Genomic DNA, 17173 nt, shown 5'->3' on the forward strand with positions numbered 1-17173 from the left:
AGAATAGTAACAGACCCCACACACCCAGCAATGATTAAGGGAAGTCAGGGGTCAGGAACACAGCAAAGCTTGATATATGACAGAAGATTTGCATGGCCATTAGTATTTCATGGTTTCCTGGCCATGTGGCTCAGCACAAGTACATGTACAATGATGTTAAATTGTCTGCCATCAGGTCACCTATTTGAAGAGTGTCATACCTATCTGAGTCATAAAGGTGTTAATTACAGGCCTGTGCCTGTGAACAGAATATAAAAATACCTAGATTCTCATTCCCATTGCAGAGATATCTGGCAGACCTATCTAAGGGCTTAGGCTGGATTTAAGTTGTGCGTACACTTTGTGCTAAACCTCTACTCAGGGGTGAGTTTTGCCCTAAAGGCAGCACATAAGTGATCTTACTTACTGCAGGCATGCTAGATCTGACAGGGAGAAAGAGTTACAGCATTATCTGAATGGCTTTTCAGCCATTATTCTAGAATGTGAAACAAATGTGCTATTTATATGCAAGTCTACAGGTAGTGGTACAGAAAGGCACATTTTCATTGGCATTCATTTTCTCCATGTTTTAGGCACATCTAAGTTGATGATTAAATTTTGAAATTGGTATTGCTTCTCAGCCACTTGTCGGTTAAGGCCAAGTGTAGCAGCCATGACAATACAGAGAAATCTCAAGGATTAAACAAGAGGATTTTGTCCCAGGATTCTGGCAATTACTTGTAAGATGACTATTTTGACCATACACACCTTACTCACAGGGAAACATCATGGCAGCTTAGCTAGGTCTTCCCCTGAACATCAGACAAAGGTAAGCATTAACCTGCCTTTCCAGGATTTTTTGTCTGTTGAATAAGTATGTGAATTGTGGGGCAGGAATGACTTGCAAATACCTGAATGCATATTTCCCTGCTGATCACTGACATGGCTCCTTTTTCCTTGCTGACTTCTGATGAGGTGACATTGCTAATGGGCTAAACTGGCCTCTTAAAGAAGCAAGGTATCTGTATGCTGGCTGTTCAGCAGCTTCTTTGCTGCAATAGGGCATATGTTAGGCACAATCTGAAGAAAGGCAGCAAGAATAGTATATAGAGTACCACAAGCATGCACAGCACTTTACAGCCAAGAAACCCATATGCCTGCTTAGAAGAACACAATGACTGAGTCTGACTGCACCACCCATTGTGGTTCCCCTCTTACTCAGGAGTAGTCATCCTGTTTTCATCTGAAATGCTCTTTTTAAGTGCTCCCCTCCGCACGTGAGGGCTGCACCACCATGCCACAGTGAGAAATGACAGCAGGCTAGCGCTGGGGAGGGAAGCATGATAATGGAGAAACTGCTCCAGGAAGCATTACAGCACTTAAAACCCTTGTTTGTGCTTCATTTGTTGTTTTTACTAGATGGGTTTCTTCATCCTTTTCTTTTAAATCAGCTCTGTTCCAGGATGGAAATAAATTATTTCAAGCCTCCCTGATATAAGGAAGCCACAAGGCAATCTGACTAAAGTATGTAAAGCACCCTGATCTATGTACTATTGTAGTGGCAAAGTTTATGGTAACTAATTAAAGGTGGGTGCTTGAAGGGGAAGGGTGATTTAACAATTGAAAGCCTAGAGAAAGCAGCACTTGGCTGCTTAACTGATTTGTGGTGAGGTGTAAACTACGATAAGTAATTCAGCCATGGGCTTTGCCTGTGGACCTGGGTCATGTGGTCTAATTGCCTACACTATTTTGGTTTTATTTTATACTAGCCTGCTAATAAATACTCTAGTTTGAAAACTTCAGCACCCTGTTTATCACTAAAACTAACACATGCATATAAAGGCCTCAAAAGCTATTTTTTAAAGTATGTAAAAAGCTCAGTGCCAGAGATGTTCTGTACATTTGTACACAGGCCTAAAAGCCAAAGGTCCCAAATGCTGCCATTCTAGCATCAAAGCCAACTGTTTTAAAGGTATGCCCATGTCAAGAATCCTGGGCCAACCTCAGAGCTGAAGAGCATCACATGACAGCATGGGAGGTCTGGTTTGAATGCTGGCCTACATTCCCACATGCAGAGCTTTGGCTCAAAGAAGAGAGCACTCGGTGGACAAAAGACAATACCTAGGTTCATTATGTGCATTTAAAACAAAATTGTAAGCCTGATCTGTAATTTCTATCCCTCATCATTACACCCTGTTCCCTAGTGCAGCCACACTGAAGTTGCATTCATTTAATGTGCTGCACTATAGGACCTTGTCTCATTCAGTGTTTTCCTCCTGGCCCTGACTTTGACCAGCTGCTGTAGCAGCTTGACATATCCATGAAGAGTATTTTGGAGTAAAAGTATTGAAATAGTAATAGTTTTTTATACTAGTTCTGCTTTTAGAAAGCACTCATTTCCCACCAAGAAATGTGGGACTTGAAATAGGCCATAGAAATTAATGGCAAAATACACAATTATTCAGAACAGCAGGGAAAGCAGCAACAAATTTGACTGGTCTTGTTGTTCTGCTGTTTGATGGTGGTCCTGATTACCCCCACTGGGAAAAACAGTGCATTAGCTACCTTAGTACTGTCATATCTGTCATTTATTGAGCACCAGGAAAGTCTGACAACCAGCAACAAAGCTTGTCAGCAAATCCAATTTGCCTATCCTGCTTGCTCTCATGAATATAGCAAGGAGTCCCTACTTCTTCCTAATTCTGTTTGTGTATTCTCCACAACAAAACAGAATGAGGAAAAAAAACAAGCCCCCTTTTCCTTGCAGGTTCCTACTCCTCTGTCCTGCCGCATGTTCAGAAACATGGTGAGTATGTAAACCTAAGACACAATTCAGCCTATGCATAACATACCTGCAGGACAAGGACATGTGCAAGCAGAAACAGAGCCAAGATAGGAGACAAACTACCAGCTCTGGTATTGTTGATATCCACCATGCCATTTTGAGCCAAGAGCAGGACTTGACTGGCCTTGGAGACTCTATTGCCCTCTCACACTTTGGCTTTGCATAGACTGTGACTTAAAGGTGATTTACAATGAGGTTGCTAACACGCTCTTTCTTGTGGTGCCCTCATCGCAGTTTCTGTGCAGTTACATACCTCTTTACAAAGCCCTGGGGTAGGGGCAGCATTCTCATCTCCATTTTACAGATCAGGGAGCACAATTCAATGAGGGTTAAGCCATATCTATACAGTAAACCAGGGGGCAGGCATCTTTTGAGTGGCAGGACACTTTGAGAGGCAGCTCCCAACCACAACTGCTGCCCCTGGAGCTGCTGCTCTTCCTCCTCCCGCCCACAGTGAAGACTGTCACAGAAGTGCTGCTGACATCACTGCTTTGCAGGACAGATCTAACTGCTTGGTGGGCCACATCTGGCCATTGGCCATAGATTGCCAACCTCTGACATAAATGCCCCATCTTTGGCATCGGTGCCCTCAATCTTGCCATGCTGTTCTACTTGGGACTGTCAATCAAGTTGCAACAAGGGAAGCTTAGGTTAGATATTAGGAAAAACTGCTGCATACCATGAAACCCCTCTGCAGTGTACACCCAGGGCTGCCCCAACCCTACCTGCTGTCACCTCACCGGTGCAGCCTCTGCTTACCTTTGCTACTCATTACTACCAAATGTGTTACTCCCTAATGGACAGGCACTCCATTTCCTGGAAAGTCTTAGTACTGGGAATACAGGGCAGGGCTGGGGATGTACAGGCATTCCAGCCCCCTAGCTAGACGGTTGCTTTTGGGTCTCCCCCCCGTCCCTAGGAGAGCATGATTCACACACTGCTAGGGAAAGGGTAGGGTGTCAGTGCGAATCTAACAGAAATAGAAAGCGGCAGCTGCCAAGAACAGCCCCCTGCCCTGCCAGAATGGGAAGGGCAAGGAGAACTGCTCTCCTTGCCCCTTCCACACCTAGCAGTGCTGGTGCCAGAGTGGCAGGTGGAATTCTTGCAGCAGTAGATGGAAGTCATTAATCCCAGTTCTCCTGGTCCACTGATTGGCAGAGTGGGATGCAGGTGGGGGTGGGGAATTAAGGTGAGATGAGAGAATTCCTACTACTGCTCAGAATCATGAAGAGACCCAGGACTCCTGTAGCCCTTAATCAGGGAAAACTCCCAAAGCCTGTTCAAGTTGCAGGAGACATTAACACAGGAGCTTGAACCATCTTGGGAGCACCCCTTTCCCTTGTACAGGGAGCAGAGGTAGGGGAAAATGGCACCATGTGAAGGCTAAGTACAAACAGTCAAAAAGCCCAAGGCTGAATTGGTTCAGTCTGAATTGATTTGCAAGCTAGTCTAAACTGCAGAGATTAAACTGAGAAACAATTGGACGCACATTCACTTTTGATTCAGGAAATGTAGCCACAGGCCTGCAGTGGCTCAGGCCAGAACCAGCAGGATCCTAGAGCAGACTCTCTGGCAGGTAGCCAGCATGGGCTGTGTTCACTTCCTCTTCCTGCTGCCCCTGAGGTCTTGGGATTTGCAGTCCAGAGTCACAGCAGCAGGACTCTTTCTGCTTCCAGGCACAGGCAGGGGCTGCTTCCCAGTGCCTCTGGGATTTGTAGTCCAGTTGCAGCCTGCAGTAAATTTGAGGGAAGGGGTGTTTAATCCCTCTCCCTGGCCCCAGCCAGGGCTTACCTCATGGGGGGGGCAGTCCCTTCCTCCCTCCCAACCCTTCCATGCTGGAGCAGACAGCACAGCCCAGGGGTAGCAGAACTGCTGCCATTTTTCCTGAGACAAATGTCTTGCTGCCAGTCTCATCCCTGAGTTAATTTGAGATTTATAAGCAATGTCCCTTACCCTAAGCCTGCTGAGAGGCCAGTCCAGTTGGTGTGCTCCCACTCCATCAAACACACAGGGAACAGTGAGTGCTGTACAAAGCACAAGTCAGACCTACTTTCATTCCTAAAGTGGGAAGGGGAGGACGGGATGGTAGGGCTGCTACTGTCAAACACTTTTTGACATCATAGGCTCAAGGTTAGAGTGCTCACTCATGGAGTCCAAGCCCTACTCAGCCCAAGATGCCATCCTGAGGAACTGAAAGGCATACATGGCATTTCTGCAACTGGGAGCTTCACTCATCTGGTGGCAGCAACAGCGGCACTATGGCAGGAGCAGTGATTGGCTCTGTCTCCATTAGCAACAGCATGGGCTGGCCTGGAAGAGGCTCAAGCTCAGAGCTAAGCACCAAAGTAGCCCCCCATTGCAAAATGTAGGCAACCCTAGCTTAAATCATGCATTCTCAAAACAAAATTGTGATCAGGTCATGCTTGGGGGGTGGCTCGTAATCCTCCCTTTCTTTATGGATGAGGGGAGGTTTGTTTTTGTTCCTTTTTTCCTTGCCAGAATGTATGGCGCTTGAAAAGATTATATAAGAAATTCCTCAATTTCTACATTATTTCTAGTTCTGCCTTTATCCTACAGAAAAATAACCGTTCTGTTTCCAAGGCTTCCAACACAGCAAACTTTTCACATGTTAAATAATTTTTCAAAATTAAGCCAGATACAAAGTATTCTTGGCATAAAAACACTAGAATATGTAGCATTTTGAGTATGTGATGTAGAACTCTTTAACCATATACCTTTTAAACCAATATAGAAACCACTGGGCTTTGTAGTTCAGTGGAACAAGTGGTTGTCAAGATAAGACACTTTTAAAGGCGCACAGACTCAAGTGATGCAGAATGAAAAAGTTACCTTCGACACTGTATTGTTATCAAAGGATACTGATAGGATGCAACTGTCACATCTTTGATAGAAGCATAGCAAGACCACTCAAACTTTAACCCTGCTTCATCCAGGATCAAAGTAAAGGCTGGTTAGTTGCTTGCATGGCTCCTGGCTCACTAACACCTAACAGTTACAGTATAACAGCTTGTGTGTGATCCTGAGCAGCAGATCCCCCTCCCTTTTTGAAGAGACTACATATGGTATGTTTGCCCCCCTAAACAGGTCTTTTCTGACCCATATGCAGAAGTATTCCAATACATCACAAGATGCCAATCAAGTTTTTTATTCACTTTTCTTAATTATAGGTATTAAATTATATGTTTTATAATTAATTCAAGTTCTACAGATGAACCAAATGGGAAGAATACAAAATCCCAATTGTAACCTGCTTAGGATAAAAACTGTATTATGCTATGTATTTCCATTACAGTCCACACAATGAGAGCTCCCAAATAAAAATTGATCCCAGTATCTCTGGTACCAGTGTAATATTAAGTTACATTCTTGTTCATTTGTCCTATTATTTTTGTTTTGTTTCCTTTATTTGGGACAACTAATTTTGGAGCAGTATCCTCATCTTTATTGTGATACCAAAATACATTTTTTTCTGGACAAATGTATGCACAGAAGGCTTAAAAGGCTTCTCATTCCATAAGAAGCCAGTAACCTAGAGTGATGAAATTGCATCAGTTACCTACAAAATGACTGATCCTTTATAAAAAGAATCAGATCTTCTTCAAGGAGGGAGGGAAGATATCAGGCATTTTGGAAGGGCATCTACCAATGCGTAGAAAAAACTGATTCAGGAATCCATTAATTTGCTCAGCATTCTGGGTAGAAGGAAATTTTTTGAGTCAGTCAGTCCTCATTTATTGATGAGCTTCTGAAGGGATGCAGTGTTAAACCTCTCAATATTTACCATGTTGCATGATATGCTGTACTTTAGCCCCACCTCCTTGAGTTACATGAGAATCTACAACTTTCTTTTCCCACTCCTACACTTAATAGAAGTCTTGTAAACATGAAAATAAGAGACTTGAAACTAAAAGGGAATGAAAAAGACCATGCATACCGCTATTTTTAAAACCTCATGATTTCATGGAAAGGAAAGGCTGATTTTAGTTTTGAAACTACTGCAATTGGTAACACTGAGGAGTCATCTCCATTGGGAACTGCAGCACAACTGCTCTATTGAGTTCAACATATGGATGTGGAGAGAACAATGGCTCTTTATGCTTCTTATTGGTAGCCCAGCAGCAAAGAGAAGGGCAGTCATTTCAGACACTGCACTTTTCTGTTACCTATGACAACTAAGAATACTGGGAAGCAGCAGCATTATGTATTATGCTCATTTCCCTATAAAAAATGATAGATTCCCAAGCACTGTTTTTATGCCCAATGTAGTTATACTGGCTAGGAACAGAAATTACACAAACTAGTATAAGTGATTGGAAACCAGTTAAAATCTGTAACGCAACAGAAATTCAGTGCACATAAACTGCTTTCAAAATGGCTGATACAGGTTTAAGATAAACCTGGATGGAGGTAGTATCAGACTTAACTGATTTAGGTTAACTTGGTTACTGAACTTCTGTACCAGATCCCCTCCAGATTCAAGTTAACTTGCAGTCCCCCCAGCATGCTTAGCACCTCCTCTGCAACCCCCCACTTGCAGGATGGGCAAGCTAGCCTTGGCTCAAGCTGTCTGCTCTAGCCAAGCAGGGAGGTATGCTCTAGTGCCCTACAGCTTCTGGCCTGGGCCGCTGCAGGCATGTGGCTGCATTTCCAGAATCAAAAGTGAATGCCTGTTCACTCCCTTATCGGTTCAATCTGTGCAGCTTAGACTAATCTCCAGAAGATGGAATTGATTCAGCCTCTGGCTTTTTGACTGTTTTTAGCCACTAAGTTTAGTAAAATTACTCTGGAAAACTCTAGAAAAATTAGTTAAATCACTAATTTGTACAGGTACCAAAAACACTTGAGACGGTGCAGGTTTAATGATGCAGGACTCTCCGTGGTGCAATACAGTAAAATGTACTGGCAATACATTTGCACTCAATTTCCATATCTAATTTTAAAGTACAAGAATAGAACGCCGTTATAAAATGGTTCTTACCACATCTGTAGTATAAACATAACCAAAGCAATTCCAGGTTAAAGGATTCCCTTGGTGCATGAGCACGGTAAGGCACTTAAACTGTCTTATGAGGAACCTCCAGCAAACCCTTGTGTAGGAAGAGGGCCAGAGGCCTGCAGAGATTCCAGGCAGTCTGGCAAGCTCCACTAACTGAATGCACATCTATGCTGCAATGAGAAGAAACTACTGCAGCACACATTGTCATAAATCAAATTAGTTTTAATCTATGATAAATAACAACAGTGAAGATGTCCAGGATGCTGTGTATTGAATTCAAGATATCCAACCTGCTCCGTAATTCATGGCACATCTTTACTCTTGTTACTTAAACTACCCAAATTAAAGCTACCTCAGGTCTGCCACCCAACACACCTTTGACTGCAGTGTACACATATCCAGAGATTACTCTAGGTCCAGCTAAAGCTGTGGTCCTTGCAAAGCCTCAGAACAATCCAAGAGCTGAGCACAAAAATGACTTTCTCTCCTCCCAGCCTGTACTAAAGAAATGCTTCCATGCAAAATACAGAAATTATTGCATAAAGATACTTACTGAAAAATCATATTAAGAAGGTGTTTTTTGAGAGAAACCCACTTTACAAAACTCATATTAGCCAGAGTGGTAGATCATTATCATAATCTACGTAACAATGGAAGAGTTAGGGCTTTATAGCAGTGCTTATTAACATACTATCATTCAGTTTTACTGTAATACTGGCTCTACCAGTCCAATAGTTGAGATACTGAAGCACTTATGAAGTTTTTATTTTGTTTGGTGAATCCAAGTTAGTCATAATTCTGCAGCATCTGCATATCCAAATCAGGATGTGAGTATTGTTTTTATTGTATGCGTGTAATGCATCATTACTTTTTTCTAGTCTCTAATTATAACCAAAGCAGTACAATAGCAATCCTTCAGTAAAAGGTAATGTCCAGGTATTCAGATCACTATAAAATTTAAAATCTCTTTAAAAAGTAACATCTTTCATAACAGTGCTAAAAGCATTAATGAAAGTTGAAGTGTGAAAAATGTACATTCTTTATTCTGCTACTTAGTTACAGAATAAAATTTGACTTTTCAGAAAATAGAACTTATAGTTGCAGCACTGGGAGCTGCCAATTTGCTTTTGAGGATAAAGTACATGCACTTTTTCCAGTTATTTTATTGCACATCATGAACAGTCATACTTGGTGGTTTTATTTACATGTGTTTTGGCAATGTCCATTTTTTCCTCAAAATACATTATTTTTCACAGACAAAACCTTAAATGTTTCATACAAACTGCCACAATACAAGTCAGAACGGAGATTTCTATTCTTCTCTAATAGTTTACCAGACATAAGTTAATCTTTGTTTTGGGAGCTAGATTTCTACTAGTGCAGTGTGTTGTCAACGATGGACACCAAAACTGCCAGCACCAAGTTAATACTGCAAGTAACCATCAGCTGTGCCTAACACCCACCTCCAATGCAGAACCATACCACCTGCAATTAGTGAGTAGGCACATAGAAAGGAGAGCACTGTGCTTTAGTTAACCAGTTTGATTCAACATTGATTACCATGTACCAGTATAATTGTTCATATGTTTATTTGAAAAACAATGTTCAATTAATAATATATTATTTCAGAAAAGTATTTTTATATCAAAGATAATTAAATACGAACTAGGCAATCCATAAAAATAATTACACATTTGCACCTAAGGAATGTTTGTGAAAAGCATGACATGGACTTTATTATGTTTAATTTGTTTTTGGAGAGGAGTGCTATATTATTAACCTGATACACAGGAAAATTTAATATAGTGTCAAATATTTTTCCTGTGTGTTAAGGTTTTCTAATTGGGTAGCAACACATTTTAACCAATTAGAGAGGTACAGAGAAGATTTCCATGGCCTTCACTGATTAAAAGAGAATTTAAAAATACAGAATTTTAGCTTGTATTATCTATAAATGGGTTTTAACACTAATTTATTTAACAATCTATTAAAAATTGTATATTATTATAGTAAATAAATCCTGACAATCAATCCATCTTGTTAAATGTATCCTATTTGCACCAAATAATATTTTAAATCAGTCTTTAAAGACTATATAAGACATTTTGGTTTGATGTACAGCAAGTTTACTCTTCCAGAGGTTGACTTTGATGCAATTAGATTTATTCATCATCAATCAGTTTATATGCAGAAGAGCAACAAAGCTCTTAAATATAGGGAACCCCCCCCCCAAATTCAGGTTTGCTCAGATTGACTCCATTTTACTGGATGGAACTGGAACTCTATATAATTTTTTGATTATCTGCCCTTTTTAAGTTATGAAGACATTTTTACTGTGAATTAAAAAAAGAACCAAACTGAAACCATCCCTTCAATAACACAGTGATGTTGAAGTCATCATTAAATGAAGTGCTAGAAATAATATCTTAAAACTGTTTCCTTTTTACAGACAGAAATAGTTTGGTTTCATTAGGCACTTAGGTATGTACATTGAAAAATGCATTTATATTCAATAGTCACAATAATTTGCATAGTTATTTTGCTTTTAAGGTTTTTTAGGTTATTGCTTTCCTCCAGCTTTAAAAAAATGCTTCTTCTGGGCAAATGCTCACAATTTTGTTTAGCTGAAAATGAGATGAAAATGCACTGTGGGCAAAGTCTGGCAGTAGTTCATAGATAATGAAAATGGTATTACAGTCATCCAGCTAATAGCCTTGGTAACAGAGACATGCTGCAATATACAATCTGTAGCCATCCCTATCTCACCTAGGAAGTTTCTGTCAAACTTATATGTCTCCCATAAAGTTTAAAAAACTTTGCTGTTTCAAAACAACATTCTCAACATAATTCTATGCAACTGCAAATTTTAATTATAAGACCAATTTAAAATTGAACCATAAAGTTTTTATCCACTCTGAATTATTAACTGCTTTCTAAGATATCTATGAATTTTAGATTCATGTATTAAAAACAAACAAACAGTGTATAGACAAAGGGGTTTTCTTGTACAAGTGAAACTATTGTAGATATATCAATTTGTTCTATTTTATACTCGCCAGCTACATATTTCTGTGAATTAAGCTAGAGATTTAAATGGTATTTATAAAAAACATATCTAGTTGTATAAAGCATGCTTAACTAATGTAATCCATGTGTACTCGTTTATGAATGCTGAGCCTACTTTTCCTCCATAAATCTAAAATACAGTATGTCCAATTTAATCACTTTTTCTCTATCATTAAAGCTTTTCACTTCTTAAAATAAAGTTTATGACAAGAGTGGAGACACAAAATTGAAACCCATCAGAAATTTAAAAAAATATTTTGAATGGATGCCAAGGTTCCTCATTTAAATTTTGATGCCCTAGACAAATAAGAGTGTTGTGTCACAGAAATATAAACAGTTGGTATGAGAAAAACGTGGTGTGTATCAAGTGTCCATGGGCAACAGATGGTAATCATTGTATGTTTAAGATTACAAATCTGAGAGGCCTAATGCTGGCCCTAAAAAAACAAGACCCTTCAAAAACATATTTTTTTAAAAATGATTTTTTTCTGTAAAGGTAATTTGCACAGAAGTTCAAAACAAAACTTTTATTTACTACACCATTGTTCACCACTTACATTCCCTGCATTCATGTTGCTACAGTCATCTACAGGGATAAAGATTCCAGGTAAAGGTAGCCTTGTTATTAGAAATGGTTATTACTCAGTAACATAGTGCAAGAGGTGTAGTTTGTACTTTCTGTAGTCATTATGAAATGATCCAGTTTGACCTTTGGTTTACAGAAGTTGTACTCACCTGAGCTAGGCAGTATTGACAGACTACAGTAGAAGTACAAAAAAAAAAAAAGGATGGCAAGAAGGAAATAAGGCAAAACTGCCAGAAAAAATCTTGGCAATACTGCAGAAAAAAGCAGATTCCTTGTTTCAGATATACCGAGATAGAAATCTAGAAGTACTGTGTGCTCATAGAAATTAGATGTGTATCACTTCATTTAACTTGGCATCAGGTACCTTAAATAAGTAATTGCAAGTTACAGTGATATTTACTATGACCTCAAAATGGTTCAACAAAGAATCAAACTGGTTTCTCTGGGTACACCATCACATGATTTACCAATACATTGGCATCTTTGCTCTTTTGCTGTGAGCTGACAGTGATTATTTTAGAGAAAGAAAAAAGAAAGTGTGGAATTAGTAACGCAGATGCTGAAAAGGCAAGTGGCAAGACTCTACAAGAAGAATGCCTCAAATAATGCTACTTTGTTCCCATCTCTACTGGTACCTTAAGGTAAAAGGCCAGAATGACCAAAGCCAATTTAATAGTAGTGTGCAGAATGTCAGCTGACAAACAACATAAAAACAAGTCACGTTGTGTTATCTGTGGTCACGTTCTTCAGGGTTAGTCCAGTAACTCAAGACTTTACATTCTTCTGTCTTTATTTATTTATTTAATTAAACATGTAATGGTTAATAAACAGACATAGTCCAGAGTTAGTAGGTTGGTATTATAACATTTATTAAAATAATGCTATGGGTTAATAGAAACAGCAAAGAACCAAAGAATTAAAATGCAAGCTATGTAAAAACCCAACTAAAACCCAAATATGTCTAATGTATTCATCCAGTAGCTAACTAAAAGCCCAAGAAAGACAACACTCCCAATATAATAAAGTACTGCAAAACAATTGGCAATATTTCAGTTATCAAAATTGTGGGTTTTGCATTTTTGTATCCTTTTTTCTCAATCAGGAAAAAAATTTTTTGAATGTTATATAACATACATATAAAACAAGATAGAAAAATACATTATAAACTTGTAACAATGGCTGTAAATACATTATCTTACATGTTTCTCATAGGCAATAGGTTGGTTATGGTACATACATAGCATGAAACTACTAAGATAATAAAGAATAGACAAATACATGTCATCTGTACGGTTACATACAAGCGACACTCCCATCTACCCACTCTAAAAAAATTACATAATACTGTCAGAAAGAAGTCTTAAAACTACGTATTTTAATAAAGAAAAATTCGATAAAGAATGATAATACTGAGAACCAAGGCATTCAGAGATTTCAAAAGTCATGCTTTTTTTTTTTTTTTTTTTTGAAGTTGATCCAAAATTTTTTCAACTAAGTTTTCAAAAATTCATTCAGAGCAAACATTACTTTTACATGTCACACATCTATTTCATACACTTACTTTCCCCCCAATAAAAGACCTTTGATAAACATCTAAAATGTCCAGGTTTATCATTAATTGAGATGAAACTGGATCAAATACTGGTATTATTTTAGCAAATCTCTCTTCAAATGTTTGAGTGTCGCAAGTTTATTCAACCAACCAAACAAAAATCAAAATGGCACAGCATATACCATAAGTAAAATCAAAACAATTGTATGTGTAACAGGAAGACAAAGCCAGTGGCACGATAAACAAAAGCTAGCTGAATACAAAAGGATGAATGTCTATTGCATAGTAAATAAACTGATAATTGTTTCCAGGTAAGAGAAGATGTTAGATGAGGTCACCATGCAGGTGCTTAAAAATGTAAGCCCTCTTGGCTTACTTTTGACCTTTGATTTGGAAGCTGTGAAGGTTTGCAGGAGAAGAATAAGTTGACAGGGAGGGGAAAAAGTTATCACCTGATATTTGCCAAGTCTAGTACTGAGCCATTTGGAAAATAATACTTGCTCAATGTCTTTAGAATAAACACTGTGCGTATGTTAGCTTCAACTTCGGTAATGGCCCACTACATGAACTTCATGTGGAGCTAAACATGAAATATAGCCAGACTTTCAAAAAATTAATCAATGTTTCTTTCCTGCCTTTCTTTTGAATAAAAAACAATTAGAAGTTAACATTAAGCAAACAGGAATTGATGAGAAACAACTTACACGCTATTTGACACTGCAGGCGCTGTTTATAACACCCTAGGACATGCTCAGGTTAGACTGAAAACTAGGTACGTCTGTTCAGTTTGATTATGCACTGAACTACTATTTTGTGGACATGTTGTAGTCTGCTACACTTTATCAATTCCCCTTCCCCTCCCCCAAGACAACTCCACACCACTGCTAAACAAAATGAAGTAATTGCTGTCCCATAAACATTTGTCAGCTAATGCTCGGATTTAGTATGAGACAGCTTGCATCATGAACCCTTTGGTTTAGAGGCTGCACAAGTACTTGAAATAAAATGTGCATTAGATGCGACTGAAGAGTGAAAATGCTGCAAGAATAATAGGGATGATGGATGAAAAAATATCAATGTTTCATATCACAAAATTTGGCAAGTTGCATCACGCTAATATGGCAAAAATCAGGTAATTCAAATGGTCAACTCATTTGTCTTTCCTCACAGCTTCTTTTCACATACTGGGCGACTGAGTGGCATGCATTAACTTGTTGTTTGAGGGAGGAGCTGATTATACAAGACATCAGACTAAATGACCATGGAGAAAATAAGGCACTTCCTTTTCTTTAGACTTATTCCAATACTTAAAAAATAAAAAAGAAAGACTAAAAGGCTCTTTTGGTCTTTTGTTTCTTGACAACCACCAGAAAAAATCATTTAATGAAATAAAGGGTTTCTTTGTTCTTTTTTTCTTTTTTTATAACACTTGAAAGTATAAAATGCTACATTTCCAAAAATATATTTTTTCTGCACCAGCACCCTTGTATAGTAAAAGTATCTACTTTTTTGTTCATTTTGTTTCAATGCACTATACTTTATCTACAATTTCATTACATGTATACAGCAAATAGGCAAGCATGGCTTTTACATCCTTAATGAAATTTTTCTATACAGGGAGGTTTAAAAAAAATATTTGAACAGTTTGCCCAGTAATGTGACACATAATGCATGTACCTTGTTCTCCTGTAATCTTTTAAGGAGGTTTAAATATGTTCAAAGTAATTTTAACTCAGATTTTACTTTAATAGTGTTGTTGTTTTGTTCTCTGCATTTATGTAGTTCTGATAAATTCATTGTAGTCTCTCTTTCATGGCACACTTTCTTTTAAAACATCCAATTTGGCAGGCAATAGAAAAAAGGCTGCAACTTCTGCCCTTTAAGGGCACTAGTAGTGACTAAACAGCATGTCAAATTTTGAATACTTTTTGGAATCCCTTCACCAATGACATCCCTGACCAAAGGTTCATGCATGATGCATCATCACACAGTACATTCAGAGAGAGCTTTGACTTCATTATGTGAAGAAAAAGATTCCTAGAAGTCTCTCACAGTAACTGCCTCTGTCATTGGGTAGTTAAGGGACATCTGTCTCCATCTCTTAAGTGAGGCCTTCTTACCGTTCGCTTACGGTGGGACACTAAAGGATGATCAGTGCTGAGGGATGAATTGGACCTTATTGCTTTACTACTATTCAGTGCAGGTTCTAGAACCACTTTCACCCAAACAGGAAATAAAAGCTGAGTTGGAGGACAACAATTTCTTTGTCTTTTTTTGTTAGATGGTAAGACGAACGGACAAGTGCCTCAGCTCGCTGCACTGAAGACAGGCAAGCAAAGGCGATTACCAGTTAACTGATCAGCAGGCAGGCATGGTCAGGTCATCATTGGGTGAAGAGTTCAGAGGTCAGAAGGTCATAGGTTAGTTGCCGGTGGCGGCTGGGTGGTTAGAAACAAAACAAAACAAAAAAAACAAAACAAAAAAAAAAAAGAGAAAGAAAAGATAGAGAAGAGATTAGTTCCAGCTAGTGACGGCTTAATGACAACATGAAAACTAATCACAGCTAATAAAAACAGGCATGTTTAATTCTGACGTACTGATTGACACCATCTACAGAATGCAATAAAATCATGACAGCCTTGTATCATGATTTGAACGTGTGAAGGAGAAGCCCACTCCCACAAAACTGGTTAACAGGAAAAAATAGAAATAAAATACAACTAACAACTAATGGTTAGTAGCAGTCAATGAAGAAAATTGGAAAACGAAAACAATGAACAGTTTTTGGAACTTGGTAAAGAATTTTGAAAAACAGTCAGTGCACAGTATCAGTATCTGACTGCTATTAAGCATTAGTATTTTCCCAGGTGCAAGCATTAAAGCAACTATTAATGATGGATGTGATTATTAATAAACTGGTTATTAAAAGAAATGAATCTAAGAAATTTTGAACTTTCATAAACAATTTGGTTTAACAAACTATGGGCCAAACAAGGTTTATTTTGTTCATAAAATTTTTATTGCTTTTCATTTATTCTATTTACAAACAACGTGGAATTTCTTGGCCTCATGATACAAAGCAATACTAAACTGTAGTCTAGCAGTGTAGGCATCATCATGGGAATCAGGAAAAGGCTCAGCCTATTGCTTTAGCCAGCATTTTCCTGTTGAAAATACTATTTTACACAGATAGGACACTTACAAAATGCACTTGCATGTAAACACTGTAAAAGTCCTGCCATTTTAAATTCTATTCTTAAAAAGCTCTAAGTACATCAAAAAATAGAGAAAATATCTAATTGATACTAATAAGGCATTTTTTAAACTACAAACAGCTCTCTTTATTCATTTTCAAAGCTAATACTCTGCAAATACAATAAAATCTGACATTTCATATACATTCCTGCTTTATAATTTTATATTTTAAAAGAAGCCACCTGTAAATACTATTTTCTTTTGCAAAAAACCCACAAAAACAAAACAACAAAACAAAACAAAACAAAATTACAGTAAAACATAAAAAAGTTCTCAAGTGGAAAGTTATCATTCCCAATGTTCTTGAGCTGTTCCTTCTTTAATCATTCTCTCTTACATTCTCCTTCACCAAACTTGGTCCACTTAACAGTAGTATGTTTTTTAAGACTCATTCAACAGCTTAATTATATTTAATAAATTCTGAGGTTTGATAGAGTTTTGTACTGTTGCCATTCTGACTAAGGCAGAGGAGATGAAAGTGAGAAAGGTATTCAGTGCAAAGTCAGATTTGTGCCATTCCATACAAATGAAATCCAGTAGGTGTAAATGTTCACAGATAGCATAATTTAATGACCTATAATCATGGGTTGATTTATCTTCACATAATAAAAACGGTTTCTATGGCCTATCATTTAGGGCAGAGTTTATAAACATTAAAAAATTACTACTGTAACTTAAACGAGACCACATGTTCCCTGAATTTCTCCAAAATTCTAAGTGGGATTTTGTTTAAATTAAAACTGCTGTTGCAAAAATAAGCAAAAAGTAAAAAATAAATATTTAATGTGGCACAATCTCACCACTTTACAGGTATACTAGAAACAGAATCTTAAAGCATTTTTGATATTGCTTACAATTTTGATTAAATGGTAT

The 17173-nt window shown here is 38.0% G+C and overlaps 1 protein-coding gene across 1 annotated transcript in view; it reads right to left on the reverse strand.

The window, feature by feature from the left end:
* Nucleotides 1-8986: 8986 nt before the first annotated feature.
* QKI (QKI, KH domain containing RNA binding) overlaps nt 8987-17173 on the reverse strand; it is a 204530-nt gene continuing 196343 nt past the window's right edge. Inside the window, exon 8 of the mRNA XM_019549983.1 lies at nt 8987-15483. Coding sequence (XP_019405528.1) covers nt 15467-15483 — 17 coding nt within the window. The 3' untranslated portion in view covers nt 8987-15466. The remainder of the gene's footprint in view (nt 15484-17173) is intronic.

This window comes from Crocodylus porosus, unplaced genomic scaffold, assembly GCF_001723895.1.
Source record: "Crocodylus porosus isolate Cpor-Errol unplaced genomic scaffold, CroPor_comp1, whole genome shotgun sequence".
NCBI classification, from domain to species: domain Eukaryota; kingdom Metazoa; phylum Chordata; order Crocodylia; family Crocodylidae; genus Crocodylus; species Crocodylus porosus.